The sequence below is a fragment of the Dendrobium catenatum genome, unplaced genomic scaffold (genome assembly GCF_001605985.2).
Source record: "Dendrobium catenatum unplaced genomic scaffold, ASM160598v2 fragScaff_scaffold_716, whole genome shotgun sequence".
Taxonomy (NCBI): domain Eukaryota; kingdom Viridiplantae; phylum Streptophyta; class Magnoliopsida; order Asparagales; family Orchidaceae; genus Dendrobium; species Dendrobium catenatum.
In genome coordinates, this window is record NW_021319178.1 from 21,231,249 (window position 1) to 21,258,141 (window position 26,893).

General features: G+C 36.9%; 1 protein-coding gene across 2 annotated transcripts; it reads left to right on the forward strand.

Annotated features, from left to right (window-relative positions):
* Positions 1-1,178: 1,178 nt before the first annotated feature.
* On the forward strand, positions 1,179-14,556 carry LOC110105154 (pentatricopeptide repeat-containing protein At5g50280, chloroplastic). Of its 2 annotated transcripts, XM_028696181.1 has the most exons (3): positions 1,179-2,037; positions 11,396-11,485; positions 12,906-14,556. In XM_028696181.1, exons 1-3 carry the CDS (start codon positions 1,217-1,219, stop codon positions 14,215-14,217), a joined length of 2,223 nt encoding a protein of 740 aa, XP_028552014.1. In that variant the 5' UTR covers positions 1,179-1,216; the 3' UTR covers positions 14,218-14,556. The 2 variants fall into 2 exon arrangements, with proteins under 2 accessions (XP_028552014.1, XP_020690200.1); XM_020834541.2 differs by lacking the exon at positions 11,396-11,485.
* The last annotated feature ends 12,337 nt before the right edge of the window (positions 14,557-26,893 follow it).

Below are 26,893 nucleotides of genomic sequence, written 5' to 3' on the forward strand. Positions count from 1 at the left end.
GGTCAAGTTGCATTTTCCCTTATACATGAAGTCGTCATCTTGAGCTCTTATTAGGGTCGACTTCATGGATCATACTCACCTAGCTGGGATGAGTGCTGAGATTGGAGTTGTTTGCTTGAGGCGAGTTCTCTTGTAGACTGACGTGTTTCTTTTGAGCTAAGACCTGATAGGCTAAGTTAACTTGGTTTGAAGTATATCGATCAATTTAACTTGAACTCAGATAACTTGACTTGAACCCAGCTTTCTGGACCACAATATAAGTTATTCAGCTTTTTGACCATAATGAATGTCGAGCCAGGGACTTCTAAGGATCTTTCTCTGAAGACTTCATCAAGTCAGACATTTTGATTTGACAATAAAATTCGGAAGATGTAAAAGTTTCGATAAGCTAATGCATATCCAAATATCAAGAAAATTGAGTTCAAGTAAAATTGGCTCAATTCAAGTTACGTTGACACAATTGAACCTAAGTTGATCTCAACTCAAAAGAAACTTGTCACACAACAAGAGGACCAACCTAAAAGTTGTTAAATACAATCTCAAAACTCACCTCGAGAAAATTAGTATGATCTATGAAGTTTTTCCTAATGACTATTGAATGGGATGACTATCTTTACAAAGAAATTATTGATTAACTATTTGACTATTTTACCATCAAAATATACGCCAAGTTAGAATTTCCTAGGAACTTGATAAACAACATCATCAACTCAAATATGTTTCTCCTTTTTTGTATAACCATGTATGTAGCCAATTTTTGAATGGTCAAACTTCAACCCAATTCAATAAATAGAGAGTCTACTCGTGACCATTTTTTCTCGCTCTATTTTTCTGTTCGCTTTTCTTAGTATGATTGGGCGTGATTCGAGGATAGTTTTTTGATTTGCATATTGCTTATGAAAGTTCACTGCAAAATAAATTGATAGCCAAAATTTTCAAAATAAATATTGAATCCCAAGCTTCTTGATTGATAGCTAAAAAATTTAATCAAGAGATCAAGATGAGCTAAATAGTCTTAAAAAACTGATTATCCTTCATTTCAAATAGTTTTATATGAAGAAAGAACTTCAATTCAAATAATTTTATATGAAAAAAGAAATTTACACCAAGAACAAATAAGTATGTTATTTAGCTAATGTAAAGTCAAATTTATCTTCTAATATGTGTTACCGACATGCATGCCGACCACTGCGGAGCAGTTGCTGGATGCTGCACTATGGCTATGCCGCTCCCTCGGCTCGTAGAACTCCCCCTCGCTTTCAAAATCCTTCCTTTTCGTTCCTCACCTCCTCCCATTCCTCGTCTCCCCACCCTTTCTTCTCTCCGGCTTCTCCTTCGCCGCTCCAAAACCCTAACTCTTCCCCTTTTCTCTGCCGCCCAAGACGCCATTTCCGTTCCACAGGATCCGATCTTCCTACGTCACCTGCAACGTATAGACGAAGATCAACTTGAGGACAAGAACTACGATGAGGATTTCGAAGAAGGCCTAGTGGACGAGGATGATTTGGATTTGGATCCTATTCGCAGTTTCTTCAAATCCCGCAAGCCAGTCCCAGACCCTAAGCACGAAGGAGGCAGGGCCTGGCACATAGCGGACATAGATCCTGCCGAAGCTAGCCTTCTCGATGAGGAAGAGCAAACCATTGAATTGGAGTCTGCGGCTCCACTTGGCCTTGCTGAGGATGGCGTAGTAGGAGATATCCTTCGAATTGCGCGGAACCTCCCCGAGAATTCTGCATTGGGAGATTTCTTGGATTCGTTTGTCGGGAAGATTGGGGAGAGTGAATGTATAGAGCTTTTGGCGAGGATGGGGGAGGATGGCCTTGCTTGGAGCTGCTTGTACCTGTTCGAATGGATGCGGTTGCAGGAGCCGTCCCTAGTGACCTCAAGGGCATGCTCTGTTGTCTTTCCAGTTTTGGGAAAGGCCGGAATGGGGGAGAAGCTGATGATTCTCTTTGAGAATTTGCCACGGGCAAAGCAGTTTAGAGATGTTAGGCTATATAATGCTGCAATTTCTGGTCTGTCATGCTGCGGCAGGTAAGATACAGCTTTAAAATAGCTGCACTTTCTTCTGCATTGCATCTGCCTGTTTGAGAATCTTTGGAAATAATAATAAAATCAAGCAAGCACGGTTTTTAGAACTTCGTTATTGTTGTCATGTGAATCATGCTTCTGTTCTACTAAGTTGCATATGGGCTATAGTGTTAAGGTTTCAAGCTGTTCACTAGCTGAATTTAAAGTTGGGCCTGAAATAAATTATGTATTTAAGGATAAACATGACGATATTTGTATCCAAAAATTGAAGGAAAACCTTAGCTCCTGAAGACTAGATAGCGAGGCACATTGATGAAAAACTCTACTCATAGTCAAAAGTCATCGGAAGATTCTGAGTGGTACGGCACGTCGATTACTTTGAGTTTTAAATTTCAATCAGTTTTTGGAGTCAATTGGAGTGTATAGTTATATGCCTACGATGTTATCCTACTCAAACTGTTTTTATCCTTTCCTATTGATTGGTTGAGGTTGCTCTGTATTTACTCTATTGATTGTTGTATCCTGTCCTATTTCTGCCTGTTCATTGTGACTCTAGATTAGATATATGTGACCTATAATCCACGAAATTGGGACTGGTCAATGATAGATAGGATACTTTGACATTAATTCCGAGGAATGGAAACTTAAGGAATTGCCCTATGAAAGAGACCACGCTTATATTTTCCCAAGAAACTAAAATAATTTGCTTGGATTGGTGATGGGGCCTTATACTAGGTGAAATCCTCATTGAATGCCTAATCGCGGGAAGGATTTCTTGAAGGTTGATGATAGGAATTTTACCCATTAGATGGAGGGATGCCTTCAAACTCCTCATCTTATTTAAACACATGACTTTTAGTCTCAATGTCGTGCAATATAGGCTGGTCGATAGGAAGCTAAAGATGCACATGAGTTTCAATAATGTAATGAAAATAATGCAATTATGGTAATTTGTAAGTCTACATGCTGATCCAACTTAAGTCATGCATTGTCTATGCATCAATAAGGTTTGGTTGACTAAGTTCAAGTCATATGACTTGAAGGTGTCACATAAGTTCATATAAGTGTGTCACACATCTATGTTCAAGCTATAGCATAACCATGTTTATTTTTATATATATTTTTTTCTTAAGTAGAAAAGTTGGCTACTGGTCAAATGAATAAACAAGTTTAAATTGATTTTAAAATTTAAAATATTCTTAGGATGCCTAGGCATAATGTCCATAAGGAGAAAAAGTGCACACAAGCAAGTAGTAATAATAAGTTTTTATAAATATCAAGTTAGGTATAAAAATGCAAAAAATAAAGGGCATGTGAGACAAGAAGATGTTAGGAAATGCTTTTATAAATTTAATACTTCTTGGCTGAAATTAAATTTCAGCAGCCCAAACACAATCTACAAGAAGAATTACAAGGAATAACTAGCGCAAAACTTTTTAATTGATCAAATAAGTAAAAAACAAACAAATAAGATACAATGGATCTTCTATTGGAGAGGAAGATCCTACTCTCCCAAATACCTATCCGCGGGCTAGTGGCCAAACACCCTAAGAGCAATCTAATTTTAGCAAAACATACATAAAAAAATCTAACCCTAGGGTAAACAATATAATTAAAGTATACAAAATGTAATCAAGGCCAAAATATCCCTCCCCTTTTTCTTCTCTCCTAATCGACCCCCACCCTTTTGAATTTTCCTACCAAAACAGGCGGACGCTTGTTCCACTCAATTAGGTGGAATTTTGTTCTGTCTCAAACAGGCGGAAGCCTATCCATGAGGACCGGCTAAGCTGGGCCCTCCTGGACCGGTTTAATAATACCCCCGCTTTATATGCAAGGTGGACATGTGGCTCCCTCCTTAACGTCCTCGTCATCACAAACGATGAGAACCTGAAGGGTTCGATCCTTGCACTTGTGATTCGGTGTATACCTATTCTTACATTTGAAACACAACCCTTTCAGCCTCTTCTCATATAACTCTATTTCTATGAGCTTCTTGAAGTTTTTTTTCCAAGCCTCCCTCCTATAGTCTTCTTCTTCAAGGTTTCCATAAGAATATCCAGTGTTGGATCCTTGGGTGTCAAAAGGGTGGTGGCTATCCTGTACGAACCTCCTGAGCTGCTGCCTCCAGTCCCTTTCTTCAGGTGCCTCTGATCCTCCACTAACTGAACTAGCTCCCAAATCATGAGACCTCATCACTCTAACTGTATCCCCAATCTCTAGTTTGAGCCCTTCCATAGTTCCCCTCCAATACAGTCTTCGGAAGCTAGCCCAGTTGGCTTACCTGGTGTTCAAACTGCTTACGGTACTCCACCACTATCCCCTTCTGCGTTAGAGCAAAGAACTGCTCATGGGAGTCCCCTCCCTTGCTGGTTTGAAAACGTTCTGACAAGTAGTCCTTAAACTCCCTCTAGGTCCGTATGGGCTGCCTTGTACCCCTCCACTAGTAGCATGCTAAAGCTTTCCCCTCCAAGCACATCCCAACCGCCATCAGTCGCTCCTCATTTGTCAACCTATTGATTGTAAAGTACCTTTCCACCATGTAGATATACTCACGTGCATTCTCTCTCTCAAAAATATGTATCTTAAACTTCCTCACCCTCGGATCTCTTCCGCCCTCTATTTCCTCTGTAATTTCCATTCTCCAAGGGGGTGATTCTTCCCAAGTGTGCCAATCATCTCTTCTGCGCTCGTACTCAAACCTTTCGTCAAAATCCCACCTTCTTCCTTCAAATTCAACGCTCCTTTGATCATAGTTAGCCCTTTTCCTTTCAAATTCAGCTCCTCTCCTTTCAAACTCTACATCTTTCTTTTCAAATTCCGCCCCTACCCTTTCAAATTCAACGCTCCTTTGATCATAATCAACCCCCTTCTTTTCATATTCAATGTCCCTTTGCTCATGCCCCACCCCCCAACGCCTCTCTCCATATCTTCTACCTGACTCCTCCTAGGAATAGGCTCTAGGGGAAGCATTCTCTCTTCTCCTTCCAAAATCTCACCCTCCTGATCTTCCCTTCGCTTTATCAGATTAGGTTTTTCCCCACTTACTTGGTGGTCGGCGGTTTCCCTCGCCTCTGCCGACGCCGTTTTGGTTTGACCCTCGAGAAGCTTCTTTAACATCTCCTTTAGGATGAAAAATTTCTCCTCAATCTACTCGTGGACGGCTGAATTTTGACTTTTAAAATCTGAAACTTGAGCTTGAAGATTTGAAATTTTTGATTTCAATCGTTTGATCTTCCCCTCCAACACTTCTACCTTTATTTCCTGACATAGGTAGCAGGATCTAGGCTCCAAACTGCAAAAACGGCAAAAAAACACAGCGGTTATGGTCTTCAAACAGGAAAAATCAGCAAGATCAAAAAGGGAAACACAACAGAAATTAGCAAGGAAGTTCTATATTTCAGACAAGGGCACCTCTCTGATACCAATTTGTTATGAAGTGCTCGTAGAAATTCAGTACTTCTTGGCTGAAATTTAATTTCAGCATCCCAAACACAATCCACAAGAAGAATCATAAGGAATAACTAGAGCAAAACTTTTTAAATTGATGAAATAGGGAAGACAATGAACAAGATACAATTGATCTTCTACTGGAGAGGAAGATCCGACTCTCCCAAAAACCTTAGCCGCCGGCTACAGCCCAAACACCCTAAGAGCAATCTAATTTCAACAAAACATACATAAAAAAATCAAGCCCAAGGGTAAACAATCTATTTAAAGCATACAAAATGTAGCACCCAATTCTTAAACACCCAAAATAGGAAGTTATGCCACCACCAACACCACTGTTTGCTGCAACTATTCCTTATCCTCCACCAACTATACCAGGATCATCTCCAGGGGCGGAACCAGCCCTAATTTTCAGGGGGGGCAAACTTATAATGTATATATGTCGGAGGTCCAAGGGGGCAGCACTCCCTGACAGGGTTCGACCGCTGTTTTTAGGCCGGGGGGGGGGGGGGATTGGGGGGGGGGGGGAATTGCCTAAAAAAACTCTTGTAATAAAGGCTAAAAAATGAATGAAGCTGGATGGATAAATTACCTAAATTACCATTTGATATATCCTGTGTAAAAATTGTTTTTTTTTAAATGGCCAATGCAATCTATTGTGCCTATTCATAAATAATAAATTGGGGGCATTTCTTGAAAAGAACTCAAACTTACAAAGAAAACTCTAGACCGGCAAAATTTATGGTGGAGGCACCAGAGTTTTGGATCTTAATTTTTTCGACCATTATCTCTGATACAATATTCAGAGAATATTTTGAAACAAAATATTTGTCATACATGCTTAAAAACATCCATTTTCGAGCCCCAACTGAAACTGCATAGTAACAAATTGAAGGCAGTAGCCAGAATGGTCGAAGACGATAACAAGAAAGGCCTAAACTGAAATAAAATTGATGGAAATTTGTCATTCATCTTAAAACTCAAGATTAACTTAATCTGGCATTGTTCATCATATTGAAATGAACATATATCCTTTATATTAAATGATTCATGAGAAGAAAATAAATCAATCTCTGACCTAAAACTTTTTTATTATTTGATCCTTTATTTATTGGGCGATTTAAATATTATAAATAACTGAAGAAAAATTGAATAAGCAGTTGCCACCGTGCAAACATTGTTGTGTGGCTAGAGAACCGTAAGGCAAAAATCAAATCATTTGGAAACGAATCAGTCTGGAGCAAAAATCTGAAGCAAAATCGCAAAAGAGAAAAAAGAACTTGGCAACGAAGTGGAGCCGAACTGTCGAATGGCTGGCTCGTGGATGATCGTCGCGCGGAGAAGAAACCTCGAGTTGGCGATTGCGAGTCACATGATTCCTGTGCCGGCTGCCGCGCGAACAAGAAGGGTGAGCGACTGAGCGGCTTATTAGGGCAAAAAGGGGGCAAAAGTAAAAATTTAGGGGGGGCAAATTACTTAAATACCCTAAGCTTTAATTAAAATTTTATTTTTGAGAGGGGGCAATTGCCCCCCCTGAGTACAATATAGTTCCGCCAGTGATCATCTCTCTTAGGATTCAAGGAAGAATACAAGGTAGGAAGAGACATTAGGATGACCAATGAATGAAAGATTATCCTCTTTAGAAGGAGGTTTGGGGGGGGGGGGGGGCTTCTTGCACCTGCGACTGAACCTCTGCCCAAGACGGAGCCTTCCTCACACAAAAATGCTCCAGCTCTACCCAAATTCTGCTCAAATCCTTTGCATGCTATGCATTGTTGGAAATCCTACAAATGACGCCGAATTCATATGCTCATCCGGGGGGGAGGGGGTGCACATTTGTTGAAAAATCTGCCCAAATTTTGCTCAAATCCTATACCTGCTATGCATTGTTGGAAATTCTGCAAACGACGCCGAATTCAGATGCTCATCCCCGCGTGTGCAAATCCACCGCGATCCTTACTCTTGTTTGAATCGTTAAAACAAAGGAGAAAACAAGACATTTCATTTTTTTGTTCTACCGCTCACAAGCTACCAACCTCACGGCCTCCTTCTACAGTTCGATCCTGCAAGCATTTGATCCTTCTTGCACCTGCGACTGAACCTCTGCCCAAGACGGAGCCTTCCTCACACAAAAATGCTCCAGCTCTCGTTTCTTCCCTATTCAAACCACACTTCCTGCGAAAGCACTCGACCAAGCCTCCCGCCGATCTCTTTTGATCCTCCCTACCACATGCGAGCAGTTGCTGTGTCGACCCTCCATTTGTTGAAAAATCTACCCAAATTCTGCTCAAATCCTTTGCCTGCTATGCATTGTTGGAAATCCTACAAATGACGTTAAAGATCCTTACTCTTGTTTGAATCGTTAAAACAAAGGAGAAAACAAGACATTTCATTTTTTTGTTCTCCCGCTCACAAGCTACCAACCTCACGGCCTCCTTCTACTGTTCGATCCTGCAAGCATTTGATCCTTCTTGCACCTGCGATTGAACCTCTGCCCAAGACGGAGCCTTCCTCACACAAAAATGCTCCAGCTCTCATTTCTTCCCTATTCGAACCACACTTCCTGCGAAAGCACTCGACCAAGCCTCTCGCCGATCTCTTTTGATCCTCCCTACCACACGCGAGCAGTTGCTGTGTCGACCCTCCGTCTGTGAGCCGAATTCGGCATCGACACTCAACCGAGCCGTATCCCACAAGCTTCCCTCTACCCAATACACCTCTGATCGGACTAACCCCACTGCCCTCCTCCCTCTGTCTCTGTCCGAACCTAACATAAGCCGAACCAGGTGCGAACATCAATCGACCGAACCCGTCGACTGCCGAACGCCATAGCCCGATGCCAGCTCCTGCTCGATCGGACCCCCATTCGAATCTCCCCAACCCCAACTCAGCCTGTTTACTCCTTCTGATTCCCTCTTCTTGTTCATGACCGAACCATCTTTTGTGACATATCCCAACCTTCCGATCTCCACTCAGGTTCCTTCTCGCACTCGACCAGATCCTCTCAGCTCTCTTCCATAGCCATTCGACCTTTGTCTATGTCCGAGCCTAGTAGAAGCCGAACTAGGCGCGAACATCAATTGACCGACCTTGTCTATTCGCCTCTTCCAGTTTCATTCGATTCTAAACCTTCTACTACCGAACGCCAACTCTTGCTCGATCGCTCCCCCCCCCCCCATTTGAATCTCCCCAGCCACAACTCAGCCTGTTTACACCTTCTGATTCCCTCTTCCTATTCACAACCGAACCATCTTCTGCAACAGATCCCAACCTTCCGATCTCCACTCCCGTTCCTTCTCGCACCCGACCAAATCCTCTCAGTTTTCTTCCACAGCCATCCGACCTCTCAGCTCGTTCGATCCCACTAACTTTTTCCCCAATACTCCTCACCCACTACCTCTCACACTACAACAATCATAAACTCAAACAACCCACATAAACTTGCAATCCAAACAGTTCCTTTACTCCAAACCAATCCCTGCTCACTATGTCGAGCTCCCCTCCAACCTCCAGTAGTTGAACCGAGCTTCACTCACAAAGCCACACACTCAATTGCTACTGTTATCATCTATTCATCTCTGTTCTCCCACTGAGGACATCACTCACACCACCAATCATCCCACTGCCCTCTGGTGCAACCTAAGTTTTTAAAAATTTTATGAAGAACACTTAGGAAATCAAATAGGGAAAACTTTCTTTCAATAACTCATAAACATCCACAAAACAAAACTTAAAGAAGAAACAAGTCTTTTAGAAAACTTTTGTGAAATCCGAAGGGAAAACAAATAAGAAAAGGTAATATAAAGCTACCCTTAGAGCAACCAACAAGTGGTCACCTCACCTGCAAAGTCTTATAAAATTTAGGATAGGTGCTCAAAGAAAGATCTAACCCGGAATCTAGCACTGAATCGATCCAGCACAAGTCCACCCTCCGACAAATACCAACCAATACATGTCAGCAGACACCACCAAGCTCACAAGAGAAGAAGGATACAGTTGGACTGTTACCGTGGAAATAGAAGAAGAGGAAGAAGACCAAGACGAAGTATAAGAGGAGGCGAATAGGAGATTAGCTTGCAAGCTAAAAACCCGCAGGTTTATATGTAAACACTTCATCCAAAAATTTTCTACAATAACATCAAACAACTCCCATATATAGGTAAAAAATGAGTCCAATAGCGCCAACATTTCATAGGAAATAGCAAAGGGAGGGGAATAGACAGCATGGAGAACCAAACAGCCAGAAAAGTAAACAGATTACCAAATTCTTCCTAGGAAACCAGCATAAAACCAACATTCACTAACCAAAATCTTCATATGAAATCAATAGAAAACCAACCACCACCAAATCATGAAAGGGTGGGAAATAGACAGCAAGATAGGAGAAAACTGAAGCAGCACACAGCAGGGAATGCCGTGCAAAAAAAGGGGGAACGGACAACAACCGAAGCAACACACAACAATGAAAAGATTAAGCCGATCAAGTATTAAATTGTCTGGTTAAAGCATTTAGCTTATTTATGGTGATGATTCTTGGGAATTAATGTCAATCGTAGAAATAATTTGATCATCCAACTGGTCTATCTTGTCAATGCCTAGTAAGGGATAAAACTTATTAGGGCAATGGTGTTGAGGTCCAAAATTGTCATTACAGTTAAAACAAAGTTCTTTATCATGACGAAATTGAATTTCCGTATGTGAGAGTGTTAGATAGGGAGGGAAAGAGGTCTAAATGGTTGAGCCAACAATGGTGGAATGTGAGGAGGGGTTTGGCTGAGAGGTGATTGAGTGGTGGGATGTGGGTTTGTTGGCGATAAGGTTTCAAAATATTTTTCGCCAATGCGAGGAAGGAAATACAAAGAAATGTTGAAATTTGGATTCGTGATGGCAAGCTAATTCCATGGCATTTAAGAGAGTAATAGATTTGTTTGAAAAGTTCTCTACGTAATTCTTGTTTGAGACAAAAAAATAAAATAACTAATAAGAGTATATTTAGATAGATTAGGAACCTTGAAAGCAAGCTTTTCAAAAGTTGTTTGCTATTCAAGAATAAAAGGTTATTAGGAAAAATTAGAGATATTGCCCTATAAATCTTCGTTAGAAGAGATATCAAAGCATTTTTATAATGATAGCTTGACTTTGGTCCAAGAGGGGTTTTGGCCTTTCATTCGAAGCCATTAATACCATGTAGCCAAGGGCCTTAAAGATGAGAAGATGTAATTCTTACACGAGGTCAGTACAAAGTATTATGAAAATTGAAATACTCATGGGCATTAAAGATCCATGTTTTTGCATTGAATCCATTAGAGGGAGGGAGTTTAATTTTCATGGTTTCAAGGAAAGGGAAATCAGAAGTGGACATCGACTATTGTTGGGAGGGGAAATGGGCGGCTGATCCTAGGATGCCAATGGAAGGAGGCGGTTTTTGATGTATTGGATGTGACAACCGGTCAATGCAAAGGCTATCGAGGGGCTTGTCCACAAAGCCTTTGAGGACATGTAATTGTTGTAAGGTTGTGCCAATGGAAGCGAATTGAACATCAGTTTGGTAAACAGATTTCTGAATTTTAGAAAACTGAGATTCTTGATGGGTTTGAAAAGATCGGAAAGCTCGGCCAAATTTGCATTCATCATCTTGCTCTCAACAAGAGTACCAATTGTTATACTTGACGAATTAAGAAGGATAAGATACTTTTTGAGTAGGTGTGGACTCCTAGAGAGTAGACATTAGATAAGTGAGAATCAGAGTTTTATTTCCTCAGATAAAAATTATAGTAGCGGAGTATATAAAGACTTGGCCGAACTGGTTTTCGACCTAATGTCTGAACCTTTTTTTGTATAAATTTATACAAAAGATAGAGTTTATTTCAAATAATAAAACCGAATGCTACTGAACTGATTTGGGATTCAGCTGTCAAGAGGTTCCCTGTGGCTGGGCGGTGGTTCCATTGGATTGCAGTTGTGTGGCAGTGGCTGCTGCAGTGGCTCAGTTGGGCTGCAGATGGGATGAAGTGCCTATTGTGGTGCACCGCTTTTTGCTCGTCTTCTTCAATGATATACACGAGTGTATGTATTGCTATTTATCAGGTTTTGGAGCCAATTTTCTCAATTGTTCTTGATTATTGTGGGGTTTAACTGAATAAGCCGTTGCGCAACACTCGCCTTGAGGCAACTTTAACGCCTATCTAAATAAAGATTGATTTACATCATGTTGGTTTTCAACGAGATGACACGTTAGTTAGCTTTTGTACCAAACTGAGAATTATAATAGGACATATTATTAGTAAAAATAAAGCACCATCTCATAAGAAAGTAATAAAGTTATTATACTTTTTTTTTCTTTCTAATTTTAGACCTTTTTCTTTATTCATTCTGAAGTTCTTGACATTAAGATTTATTTGAAATTAACAATAAGTATCAACTATTTTGATTTTGAAAGGATATACATCTGTGTGAAAGAAGCTTCTTTAGTTTTCGTTTTCAAGTTTGTTGTTTTGTTAGTGTAGTTTGCATTTGTTACTAAAAATCTATATGCATTGTAAGCATATATCTGAATTTTGTTTTCTTATTATAGCTAAACGCCCTTTTGCTAGGCATCCCCACTGTCAAATATTTTTAATCGGGTTTCTATTTTTTCAAGATTTCTAAGATGTTTTAATATTTTTTTTTGTGATATTATGCTAAAAATGTAACAAGATATAATAGACCCTTTCCCAACATATTGTCAGCCAGTCCTTAACCCCAAACTATAGCCATTATTATGTCAGTTAAAATTCCTTTTTTTTTCTTTTTGCAAGCCTATTAGATTGTGGTGCATATGGTGCAATATTCTTATGAATTATTACATTTCCTTCACGAAAGTATATGTTCTTTTCCTCGGTCAGATCTCCGAAATATAATTTTTTTAAGTAGTTTTCTTCTTCATTTTCTTACAGTTATAAACTTGCTCAACGTACATTTTTTACTAAATAAGCATAGCAAAATTTAATGCCTACATCAATAAATGCAATGAAATTTCAATTATCTCTTAGTAAAATGCCGTTCATTTCACATGGATTAGAATGAATTAATTCTAATTTCTCCTAGAATGAATTAATTCTAATATCTCTTAATCTCTTTATATGGACTTGAATGATTTTCTAGGTTGTTTAGCTTGATCAGATATTTAAGATTCACATGCAGTATACTATGATGCCATAAGTCATAGCATTCAATAGATAACGTAAGACCACACACAGATGAATTTGAATGAAAAACAGAGAAATATCTTCCATCACATTTAATTTATATGGTTCATCAGCCCCATAACATTTTCCTATAACTTCACCCTTAGGTGGAGATACCTTTTTGGAGTAAACACAATCTAGAAATTTCTACGCGGGAATTACCATTTCCTCTTCTGAAAATGTAACTGCTAGCAGATATGATGATGCTTGGGGAGTATTTGAAGCAATGGAAACCAATAATATTCAACCGGATCATGTGACCTGCTCCATTCTGGTTACGACCATGAGAAAAAGCGGTCGATGTGCAAAAGATGTTTGGGATTTCTTTGAACGCTTGAATAGAAAAGGTGTCAAATGGAGTCCAGAAGTTTCTGGTGCATTGATAAAAACCTTTTGTGACGAGGGACTAAAGAAGGAAGCCCTCATCATTCAGTCTGAGATGGAGAAGAATGGGATCACATCAAACGTCATAATATACAACACATTGATGGATGCTTATGGTAAATCTAACCAGATAGAAGAAGTTGAAGGCCTTTTGAATGAGATGAAGATGAAAGGACTAAAACCAACCACCTCGACCTATAACATCTTGATGGATGCATACAGTAGGAGAATGCAACCTGAGATAGTTGAAGATCTTCTTTTGGAAATGCAAACTTTAGGTCTGAAACCGAATGTGAAATCATATACTTGTCTCATAAGCGCTTATGGGAGGCAGAAAAAAATGAGTGAGAAAGCTGCAGATTCCTTCCTGAGGATGAAAGCTGCGGGAATCAATCCGACTTCTCATTCATATACTGCTCTTATACATGCATTTTCTGTCAGTGGTTGGCATGAAAAGGCATATAGTGCATATCAAAGGATGGAGAGAGAAGGAATTACACCTTCCATAGAGACTTACACAGCTCTGCTTGATGCATTTAGGCGTGCCGGTGAAACCAAAATGTTGATGGAAATCTGGAAAACGATGATCTTGAAAAAAGTTGAAGGAACTAAAGTCACTTTTTATATTCTTTTGGATGGATTTGCCAAGCATGGTCTCTATGTCCAAGCAAGAGATGTGATCTCCGAGTTTGGAAAGTTTGGTATCCAGCCAACTGTAATGACCTATAATATTTTGATGAATGCATATGCAAGGGGTGGACAACATTACAGGTTGCCGCAGCTGCTTAAAGAGATGGCTGCTCTAGAATTGAAGCCTGATTCTGTTACTTATTCAACCATGATATATGCATATCTACGTGTTCGCGATTTCACCCGTGCATTCTATTATCACAAACAAATGATTAGAAGTGGGAAAGTACCTGAAGCCAGCTCTTACCATAAACTGCGGGCTATTTTAGATGCGAAAGCAGCTACAAAGAACATAAGGGATAGAAGTGCCATTCTTGGAATAGTCAACAGTAAAATGGGTTTGAAGCCAAAAAAGGGTAAGAAAGATGAGTTCTGGAAGAACAAAAAGAGGCGGTCCATCATGAAAAATTTATCAGCCAATGATCGGTACTAACTAGCTTATTCTAGTGTCTTTGATGCACTGAAAAGATAATTGATATAGAGGATTTAGCTTTTCAAAAATTATTTTTTTCATTGGTTAGCGTATGTGAAGACAAGCTTTTATCGTCGGCTTAGCAGTTAGCCAAGTAAAGGGTATCAAGAAGGCTGTAATTTTTAGATTTTAATGAATGAAGTCCTTTCAGCTCGGCCACAATAGTGACTCATGTACATCTTGTGGCTTGCATGTGTACACTATGCATTGTTGGCAATTTCTGAGAGGTATTATTTCATGTATAGATCCTGTATGTAATTTCCATTTACTTATTAAATTAGTAGATAATTAGTAGATTTAGTCTTTCTTGATAAAAGCTATATGATATTGTCTTTAATTTTTTGTTAAACAGCCCAGGCAAGAAGTTCTGTAGTATTAATCTGTTGTATATGATTCATCTCTTCAAATGGATAACTCAGTAAGAAGTGGTAGTTTTTTCAAGATTCTAAGAATGGGTCTCTCAAATGTGTTCTGTTGGACAAATTGAGATGGCTACAGTGAACTTAGGCGTTCATTAGGAATTTTGGAACTTTTTATCTTCGTGTCCAAGCTTCATGATCTGAAGATAAATCACGTCAAGATCTGGACTTAAAACACAATGTAGACGTAGCATTCTTGAATGTGTTATCGCTTCCATCCTTATTAGTTTTAATATTTCTACTTCCTGATTTTATAGTCTGTCATTGATACCTTGGGATGTTCAGCTCGTCACATAAATTAGGAGTGGATGGGTAGGCAAATCTTTTTTTGTTTTATTTCTTCTCTATTTTCCTTGAAAAACAGCAAGACGACGGCTGTTTTCCTTCCAGAAGAGTTGGCAAAGCATTGTGCAGCTTCAGCAAGGCAGCGACAACAACACACACAGAGGCAAGGCCGGCGACAGCAACACACACAGAGGCAAGGCCATGGCGGCAGCGACAGCAGCACATGCAGGGGCTGGGCAACGACAGAAAACACACCAGGCAAGTTGTAGAGAGGCTTGTGTTCCAGGAGTTTTTATTGGGTGTGGAGTGCGGACGTAGCTCTATGTATGCAAACCTGTAGCTGACACGTGGAGCCCACCTTGACCCCACTTATCTGTTAAGCACGTGTATTTTTTTTACAGCGCGGCCCGACGACCCGAACCGCCCGAATAATTGAAAAAAAGCGCGGTCTGGCCCGATGGCCCATCATGATATGAATTTGTATGTCATTTCATTTCTTCGAGATGATCCGAAACATTGCTTCCAGTTTTACTTTTTCGGGCTACTTGATTTTCTACATTCATCCACAAGGAGAAGTTGCAGGCGATTATTCATCTTCTACACGAAGCATCTTCAGTCTTCATCGTCTAAATGGCCAATGTATGTTTTTTCTATAGTTATTTGTATTTATCACGTTTTAGGGTTGATAGTAGTATTTGTAATATGCTATCCTTTTTGCTCTGTAAGTTGTGTGGCTTGGGTAACGCTGGGTACCTCGAATGGGAATCGATGGGTACCGCTGGGTACCCAGCAGTACCCAACGGGGTACACTGAGTACCACCCCTTATGTTATTTTCGGAATGCATTGCAAGTTCTATTAGTTTTTCTAGTTCTAGGGTTTGTCGTTAGGGTATTTTTTATGTTGAGAGAACTGTTATGTATGTTTTTTTCCGCTTTGTTCCTTCTCAGAAGTTCTGGATGGAATTTTGGTACTGCTCGGTACCTCCAGGTGTTTTTAGGTACCGGTCAGTATCCCTCGGTACCGCTCCGTACATCACCTACACCCTCGAAACCCCCAAGCCCAATTAGCTCACCACCACCAAGCACCCAAAGCACGCCCCCCCCCCCCCCCCCCCCCCCCCCCCCCCCCCCCACTCACCTGGGCAGTAGCAACCCAACTCACCTGGGCAGCAGCAACCAACTTCCCCAACTGATGTACACCATGATAGCAGAGTTGAATACCTCCAGAAGATATTGGATCAAAATAAATTTCTTCAGAAAATGTTAGTAAGCCTGGAATCTACAACAACTTTGATTGAGCGAAGAATGGCGGTAGTAGAACATCATGTTTTTGAGCAGAGGGAGATGGATAAGAGATTCGAAGCTATGGAGAAGTTCTTATCTGAGAACTTCCCAACATTTAATCCCTTGTCGACTCCGGATGTACATGTTCAATCTTCTTCCAGGACTCTAACTGATGAGAATAAGAAAGTGGCGTGTGAAGGGGTGGATACAAATATAGTGGTCGTTGTTGAAAGTCCATTAAAACCCGATATCCCAATCAACGCAACACATCTAATCTTCCTGCTGATGTCAATGATGCTGCCAAATCTAATTCATCCAGCACAAGCATAACAAGAAGGATGAGAAGCAGGGTAGACCATAAAGCAAAAGAGGTAAAGACACCATTCAGCACGGGGCAATATAAGAGAAAGGTCATAAAAAAAGTTGCTACAAGGCCTTCCCCATCAAAGACAGCACTCACAAAAACTCTAATTGATGTAGATACTCAAAATCACCCCAAGCAAGACCAGCTCCACCAAAAATTGATTATCCTGGGAGTGCAATGATAAATGATGAGATGAGGATGTTTATTGACAATTGCCTTGAAAAGTATACTGATAAGTAAGTCTCAAACTTCGACTGTACCGCTAGGTACCGCCCGGTACCACTGGGTACTAGTCATTACTGCTAGGTACCTCTCGGTACTTCTGGGTACTGATCATTACTTCCAGGTACCCCTCGGTACCGTTCGGTACTGCTAGGTACTAACGCTCATTTAAAATTCTGCTGATGACCTCTTATATTTTGCAGGGGAGATACTATTTATACTGCAGGAAACATTCATATTTTCAGAAGTCAGATTGATGCCTTTGCAATTTTGATAGCTGAGAAGAATAAACTTCGTCCTGACCTTTATCAACCATTTATTTTTGTTTCTAGTTTGCATTTGGGTAATATCGTTACTTCTTATTCTATAAATATATATGTTTACAGTTCTCCTAATAAGATTAAACATACAGGGTTCCACAAAATTTATGTTAGACAGTAAACAATATGTATCTCACGTAACCAATGATATAGTAACTGCTTCAAATTTCATTATGCTGCCAATACATGATAACCAACATTGGACACTTCTGGTTGGTGATTTGAAGAAGTCAACTTAGCTTTTCTTTGATTTGTTGCCTAACCCGATGCATCGGGTTGTGCTCCCAAATGTTGTAAGTGAAGGGTTAAACATTATAGGTTTGATGTATCGATTCGTAGATACTAACAAGTTAACTTTAATTGCATATAAATCATTTATACGAGGAAACTGAAAACAATTTTGAAAATGATATAAGATCATGGCCAGTCACGGTTGCTGATGGAATTCCAACTCAAACAAACAACTACGATTGTGGGATACTCATTTGGAAATATATGAAAACTGTAATCCTTCCACAATATGTTAAGTGGGAAGAACTTTTAAACTGGCAAGCTAAATTGCCTAATTATAGATCGGAACTTGCATTCACATTGTTATGTTCAACTCTTAAATGAATGATGATAATAGAGTAGACATTGTAACATTGTAAATAGTTTAAGTACATTAACAAATTTTACTTCTTAAGCAAATAATAAACACGTTGTTGGAGTTGAGTTTATATAGGACAACATCCAAACTCTATCATAAGCTAAAATTGTAAATATTGCCAATCACTGATTTCCAAGAACTTCTTTCGCTTAGGTCCATGCACATATTGCTTTAGTAATTGTTTATATAAATCTACTAAAAACCTTTCTTCGACTGGATCCCAAGGATGGTAAAGAATAACATTTCGAACATCACTAGATCGTCTAACCACATAATCAGAGCTTGATGCTTTGCCTTTACAAGTTAGCTCATGATGACGCTTTTGTAAGAAATGAATACTGGCAAGGTGATGATGATTTACAAAAAAAATATTTTGGACACATTTTCAGCCTTCAGCATTTAAGAAACATCATGATCTATTTTCCTTATTAGCCATCTCTTCTCTCCATGCAACTTGAAGCAAACGATCACAACGATCATGTCATGTATGAACACAACATCTATATATATTTCATTTTGTCTTGCTTGTTGCTCAAGATGACAGCCAGCAACCACAACCATGCAGTCATGTATTCTAGTTGTGGCAAGCTCAACAAAATCTTTCATCGGCATGTCTAGATGCAGTTTAGCATCCGGCCAACGTAGTTTATAAACCATAAGAGAAATATGTAAAAAAAATAGATGAATAGCCTCAACTTTTATAGCTTTTAATTTCAACAAACATAGTGAATATCACAACAACCCATCTTAATTACGTGAACCACTACAACTAGCAACTTTAATTTCATTATTTTGGCATTCTGGTATGTTTTGAAAAATAATTTGACTAATTGGTTCTACAGGTGTACACTGTTCAGTTGAAGGAGTAGGTTGTTCCTCAGCTCTCTTCCTCTTAGGTTTTCTTTTCTCCCAATGACTCTTCAACCTTGCATTAGAAATTCTTTTGGGCCTGCATTTTATAGGGTCTTTTAATTTTTTTGGCATGCTTGAATTCGTAATAAAATCATGGTCCTTCTTGGCATTTAGTATCAAATCTACATTCTCAGCAATCTCAGATATTGCATCAATCATGTACTGTTTTGCTTCCTCATTCCCTTGCCCTCTTGTGCATATTTGATATGCGAATCTAGTGAAATAATTTCAGAGCATCATACCTCCTAAGCCATTCGAGGGGGTACCTTTAGCTACTATAGATGTTATCGGCCTGTCAGAGTAAAGGTTTTTTCTAGCTCGAGTTGACCATCTCTTTAGTAGATATTTCGGATGTATATTAATTATATCAACATGCCTTATTACTCTTAAGCAGTGAGAACATAGTATGCCTATCATAGTGAATTTTCCACAGTTGCATTCAATTGTACCCTCTTCATCATCAAAATTAACAGTCCAATGGCGAGTTTGATCAATGTTGTCAACAGTTTTGACAAAAAATGTTGATAAATTGCTTGAGGCATGAGCTATGCACATCCCACCCACACCTTGTAAAAACTCTTCCTCAAAGAAAGAATACAATTTACGCGAATAAAATCGTGCAGCCTGCCTAAGAATTGGACTACTCTTAACTAAAGGTACATCGGACTGGCTGCATTTGAAATTTTCATCATGTTCATTCTGACGCCATGTCTTCATCACCATCTCTAACCCCAAAAAGCAGTCAGTTATGCTATTCGTAGGCTTTGAAATTTCGTGGCACACATTGTTAGTGGATTTGCTACGTTGTGTTGAAAGAATACCAAGGTTAAAACAACTCTTGTTGTATGCTGTGGGCCATTTCTGCCTTATTTTATAAAGTTCTTTCAACCAGCCGTGGTTGTCAAGGTCCCCTTCATTTATCATTTCAGTCCAACAACTCTCAAACTCCTCCTATGAATCATACTTGCTCAAACATTTATATTTCAGGCCGATATTTTGAACAGTGCAGATCGGCCTGGCCGATCTCACTATCGTCCCAGACGATCCTGGGAGGAAAATCCAAGCTAGAGAGGAACAGTAAGGGAACGATGTCTCACATCTAACCTTGTTGTTGCTGTTGTAACAATACAACTTGGATGAAAGCTTCTTGGTGATGTGCCATTGGCATAGCCTATAGTGTGTTTGAGGTATTTTGCTGAAATCACGACATTCATATCATATTTATCGATAATATCTCCAACTTATCTTTGATATTTTGCTGAAAAACATCTTTTCCTCTTTTCTGTCTCTCTTGAATAATGCCTTCCATCTCCGACAAATGTTCGAAGTCCTCCAGAACAGTGTCCATCTTCCTAGCTTCCTCTCTTCTCCTTCTATCTGAGCTTTCAGGTTACGAGAAAATTTTTTTTAACTAAGGTAAAAAACCCGCGCCATCAAATATAACCCTAGGTATTACCGCGCTTTTTTTCAATTATTCAGGCGGTTCGGGTTGTCGGGCCGCGCTGTAAAAAAATACATGTGCTTAACAGATTGGTGGGGTCAAGGTGGGCTCCACGTGGCGTTCAGCTACAGGTTTGCATACATAGAGCTATGTCCGCACTCCACACCCAATAAAAATTCGTGTTCCAGGTACGTACCCGAATTGTTGACGGGCTTTAGAAATTTGATAGAGGAGAAGTTTCAGTTCCTGGTCACATCCGATTGACGATCATATCACATCTATGAATTCCCACTAATGTGATATGAGAATCAGCATCGTTTGTGATTTTTTACACCGTTTTACTATTTCTGCACTGATTCTTGATTATATGATTATTACTATTATGAATTGACCGACGACATGCATATTACTTCTTTACCGTGCTTTGAATGCAGTTATAGGATTTTAGTATGACCTGTTGGTCTATTTAGCTCATTATATGTGGTTTAAATAACTTAAATTTGTGAAGAGATTCAGGAGTGTAAGGGCGATCAGGATTACTTGAGTTTCATTTCTTTTATTTTAATTATTCTTTTATACTCGGGATTTAGATAGATATTATATGATTTTTAAGTATTGTATATAATTTTTGTAGTAATGAATATATATATATATATATATATATATATATATATATATGTTTGAACCCATACAGAAAATCACATAACTTTTGAGTGGCAAATCCAGTAATCTTAAATATTTTATATGTTGTAATGTCCGTATCAATGCTTGCACTTTAGAGCAAACAACAAGTAATTTTCATTAGTTTAAACATTGATGTAGGCATGTTATTGAGGCACACTAAACTTGACTTAGTCCATTGTCTTTCAATCAAGCCAAAACTTACCAACTCCATCGAGGTTACATATCTTCAAAACAAGCATTACAAAAAGATGGTTCTATAATAGTAAAATGATTAACTATGACAAGTGGCATAAAAGCAAGTAAAGTTTGAAGTTCACACAACACTTTTATATATTAACGCTGTGCTCATTTTGTTTTTTCTTGATAATGCCACTAGCCAAGAGTATGTGAAGCATTTCAAAAAATGCCCAGTCAAGCCCATAAGTTATTGAGCAGCCTGTTGGATAATGATCTATCAAAAAATAAACAAAAAGGTCGCAAAATATAATGCCAAAAACTGAAAAGTAAACTGATAGCCTTTAATTTTAGTAACTCTAAATAATTATACGATTTTAAATATAACCTTTTGTCTTAGCATTGAAATTACAGTTTAATAAAGTGATAAATACAAGACTGGACTTCAATTAAGAAGGTATAGTGAAAGTACTGTTTATTTTTCTCATGAACATACCAATGGTCACAACAATCAAGCACCCCTCTATCAATTACAATGTCGATGCATATCCCACATCTCTCTTGTTCAAAGACTGAGTCAATCTGGATAGAAAATAAGGATCTGTGAGTATAAAATAAAATCTTTTAAAAGTACAAAATTATGAAAAAATTTCAAATATCCCATGTTCTTAAATAACTTCCCAAAATCATTATGTAACAAAACAGAATGAATTGAATTCAAAATATTTTTTTTTTAACTCAACCCATAAATAATAATTTATCACCTATTGAAATTTTTGCTCTCCTAAAATAAATGTCGAGCCTCACAATATCACTAAAGAAGTAGTAAGACGAGCCTTTTAGGATTTATTGCAAAAACAAGTAGAGGATGAGAATTACTCTCATTTTTTATATTTGTTATAAGGCATCTTATAAATAATTTTGTCTATACCCAAAATTAAATATATCCGTTATCATAATATTTGTTTATAGAGAAATAAATATTTCTATAATAATGATTTGATCTCAATATTCAGAAATTAAAAAAAAAAAATCATAATTTGAGAGATACTATATTTTATAATCGTGATGAAATTAAAAAAAAATGTGAAAATTTTATGATTTATTTGTTAATGCAGAAGATTGTATCTTTAAAACTATGAATTTTTAAGACATATATTTCATTTGTGATGGCTTTTATATTATTTTTTAAATTAATTTTTTAGTATAAAAATTTTTAAATTATAAACTTTAAGATTAAAATTTTACTTTTAAAAGCATTAAGAAAACTATATCAATTGAATCCTTAATTTGTGATTTATTGTTTCAATAAAAAAATTAGCATCTTAAACGTTTGAACGTAGTTCATAATTCATTTATAGGCCACATTACAAGACTCCAGCCCACTAGGCCCAATTGATTGTGGTGGCTACTAGGCCGAGCCTTTACTTTTGCCAGAACGTTTTGAAGGAAGACCAGGCCGAGATAGAACGGGCAGGACGGCCCAATGTAAAAGTTAAACAAAAACAACCAAGTTAATCTTTTATCTATCACAAAATTAATATTTAAAATATAGAAAATTTAATTTTGTTTTAAAACATGACTAAATTTTAATTTTAGGATGTTTTAAATTTATGATTTAAATTAAAAATTTTAATCATTATTCTAATCTTATGGCAATTTTTGTAAAAATATATTATTAATGATGCCACCATAATTTTAAACTTAATATTTTTATTAAAAATATGATTTTAGACATTAATATTATTATCCACAAAAATAATTGGCATAATTTTAGAAAAAATAGGAATAATATTTCAAAAATGATTAAGAAAAACCTTTATTATATATATATATATATATATATATATATATATATAAGATTTTTTTTTTTTTGAATATTTAGGTAAATTCACACATATATCATATACTGAAGGCTCAAACGCAATGCTTTTTAATTGATAGCTAAAGCTCCTAACTAATAGACTAAAATAAGATACATTTTATGAAAGAATTTCAAAAGAAGCAATTGCCTCATTCAAACTCATATGATCTCTATAGCTGGCGGCCACATTCTTAACAATTAAAAAGAAAAAAACCGTCACTTTTTGGCTGATAGATACTGTCTTTAGCATCCATTATAGGCTCTTACTTTATTACTGTAGAGCATGGGATTAGGCTTTCATTTGCATGGCAGCATATGCGACTAAGGAGGCCATGATGTGAACCTCTGCCTAGTGGTGGATGAGGCATCACCCTCTTATCTACATCATCTTAGAATCATCCATCCACATACACCGAATGCAAATATGAAATCTTACAACGATCACCATGCAATTATAACCGGATAATAGTGAAATAAAATAATTTAGTTTATTTGCACATTTGTTCATCTCATCACTCGTTTGTAAAAAGAAAAAGTATAGATGCAAATAAAAAGTTACACATTGCTTTATTAAGTATGTTTTGTTGTTTGATTTGATTATATGAGTAGGTGTGAAGCTCACATCAATATTGATTTTTTTATAATTTTTTTTAATGGCTTACAACAATGAGTATTAATTGGCATTGCTTGAAGCTAATTAGTTAATGATTAGAAGTGATAAGTTAGAATAATATTAATATAGAATTAGTTTAGGAAGCCTAGGTCTAAAAACATAATATTGAATGAGTGTTATTGAGCAATTAAAGTCGAAGAGAATTGTGTGAGCTCAACCGGATCTTTAAAGTGACATGTGGCCTTCGATTTAATGTGTGACCTTTTAGTTTATTTGAAAAATATGTCATCATGATATTTTTATTGAAATTTTGATGAGAATGAATCATAAAATTATGTATATATATATATCTGTGTGTGTGTAAATAATTAAGATCAAATCTCCTCCAAAGTTCATCTTATTTCAATAACAATACTTTCCAACAAGCTCAACTCAACCAAGCTTTTAATATTTGAAAATGAAATCGAAGGGGATCATGAAGGTTTATAGTTAAGGTCATTAGAGAGGTAGTAATGGAACTTATAATATTACTGAAATATTATATGACACATGTTATTATAAAAAATAAAGAATATAAAAATTCTGTTATGAGGAGTTAAGCCTGATAAAGATATATAAGGATTGAATTTTGATTGATTTTGCGGTTGATGGAGTTGAAAAGAGTTGAGTTCGTAAAATTAGGCATTCAACTATCAAGGATGAATATGAGGAAGAGTAGTCATTTAAGTTATAGTTCGATTGTCAAAAAATCATCTCATAATCATATACTTAAAATTGACCATATGCTAAAAAAGCATTGACATGCAAAATTTTCAGTCATGATATAATCATATATTTTAAATAGGTATTACACATATGTTAAATACAACAAATTTTTATGTTTATTATACAATGAAAAGGTGGATAAAATAAAATATTATGAGACAAACATAATTCTAAAAGGGCTATTAAATTATTATAATCAAGATATATGATCTATTTGAAATAACTTTCTTGTTGTTCATTTTTCAGACAACAATCACAATTTTGCTTACTATTTTTTCACTATTTTTAAAAATTTCTTGATAAAAACTTTTTTTTATAAATATTTAACTAAATGATTTTCTCCCAAAAATTCATAATTAAATTTATAAAAAATTACAAGAGTCTCAAAATGATCAAATAGTTATATCATAAAAGCTCTAATTCAAAAAATATAGGGTTCATTTGTTTGGATGAACTAACTAAAATAAAAAGAATGTCATATATTTATGTTTGAAAAAAATTTATTTATAATTTTTTTAAGACTATCGTACCCATTATTAGTAGAAAAGCAAGCACCTCCGGCTGGGGACAACATAATCCGCCTTAAATGAAGCTGGAAAGATGGACGGTTGGATCCCTCCAATCTTCAAATGAACGGTAATCAAGCGAGAAATGGTAGATTCTGGTGGGCCCTTAAAAACGGGAACTTTTATTCTATCCAGTGAACGTATGCAGAGGAAGGTTCGATTTTAGGCAAAAAAGTGCCTGTACCGAGTTTTTTTCAGTGTACCGAGTTTTTTTAAAAAACTCCATGCATACGTTTTTTTACTTAAAATCGAACCTTCCTCTGCGTACGTTCACTGGATAGACTGACCATCGAGACCAAGCCTCACATGGGAGAAGGTGCACTACGGCCATGTCAGCCTACCGACGAATCTTTTGACTAACAATGACGTGGCAATCCGGTTCCGGTGGTCCACGTCAGCTTCCACTAGGGAGGGAAAGCCGCTGGTCCGTACGATAACCGAAGAAGCGCCAAACTTGGCGGACCAATTAGAGGGCGTGTTAGTAATTTCAGACGGCTTATCGTGGATGCGAGTACGGGTGGAAAGAAAGTCAAACGAGCAGACAAGTTAATATTTATTTATTTATTATTATGCTGGTTTATGACAATAAAATTTATTTAAATATTTTGTATACATAAATAGATAAATATGTTAAATATAAGAATATAAATTATACAAAAATGGTGAGAATGATTAAATTTCAACATGATTCACTATCAACTTAGATTTTATTCGAGACAATTTTTTTTATTGCTTTTGAAAGAAAATTCCCAACACAAAAACTTTTAAAAACTATGGTTGAAAGCTGCCCACGCTGAAGCCTAATCGTTTGGGACGACTTTTTTATTGTTTCTTAAAATGGTATTTTATTACAAAATTTTTAATTTTGCTATAAAACTCCATTTTAAGAATCAATAAAAAAGCTTGATTTCAAACTGAATGCCTTAAATTAGGATCGAAGTTGGCTCATGGACGAATGAATTTGTTTTCTAGTTGATTTGATTCAAATTAGCTTGATTTCAAATTGGCTTGAAATCACTTTTTTTTTTCTTTTAATTTTTTTAAATTAATACACATATATTAGCATTTATAATATACAAATACTTATATAAATATATCTACTTATTAAATTAAAAAATATTATTTATATTTTAACTCAATTTAGAGACAACTTAATTCCAGCAGATCTAATTTGAAATTTGCTCAAAAATAAGGCTGAGACAAAAATTTAGTTCATGACTCAGCTCGTTTATCTCAACCAAATTTAGAATTCAAATCAACCCTTATATATATGAGCTACTATTGACTAAAATATTATTAAATAAATTTATTATGCTTTTGATTGTTAAATGGAAGAGCTTATAAAATTGAGTAATTATGTAGAACATGATTGTGGGAGGATCCTAATCTTATTATGTTTGAAGGAGAAAACTTTTCTAGCTCCAATTAGGAGAATATATTTTTGTTAGATATTTGATGAGCACTCAATTGTGAGATCTCCCATTTATCTTTTTTTTTTTCTTTTCAGACTGTTGTATTTTGGTCCAGTTTTAGGATTAATGTTGTTCCGCAAGACACCACATCAATCTCTAATCTATACCAGTGCATATGTTGATGTGGGTTGTGATCCTTTTGTATTCTCATTGAAGTGGAATAAATAAATTCATTGTGAATTTGTCTCTCCCGTCCTTCCCTACCTCTCTTTGTCTCTCTTCCAAGAAGCTAAAGAAGCTTCTTATTCCTCCCAAGATTTCATAACACAAACTATTAAACAACAACCTTCCCCTCATAATAACAAAAATTAGGGATAAAAATAGTCAAGCTGAGCTTGACCTGGATCTTGATTTATTAGTTGAGTTTGAGCTAGAGTTCAAGCCTAATTCTATGAGCTGAGATCGACTCACAAACTAGCTCATGTATCATGAAAGAAGAATATCAATCTTATTCATGAAAAAAAATTTAAAATTAGAGAAAATGAGAAATTATTTGAAACAATTACGCTATATATTATTTGTAATCACTTCTAATAACTTTATATAAAAATCATTTAATTTTAATATATTTGAAGTACAATTTTTAATAATTTTTTTAAAATG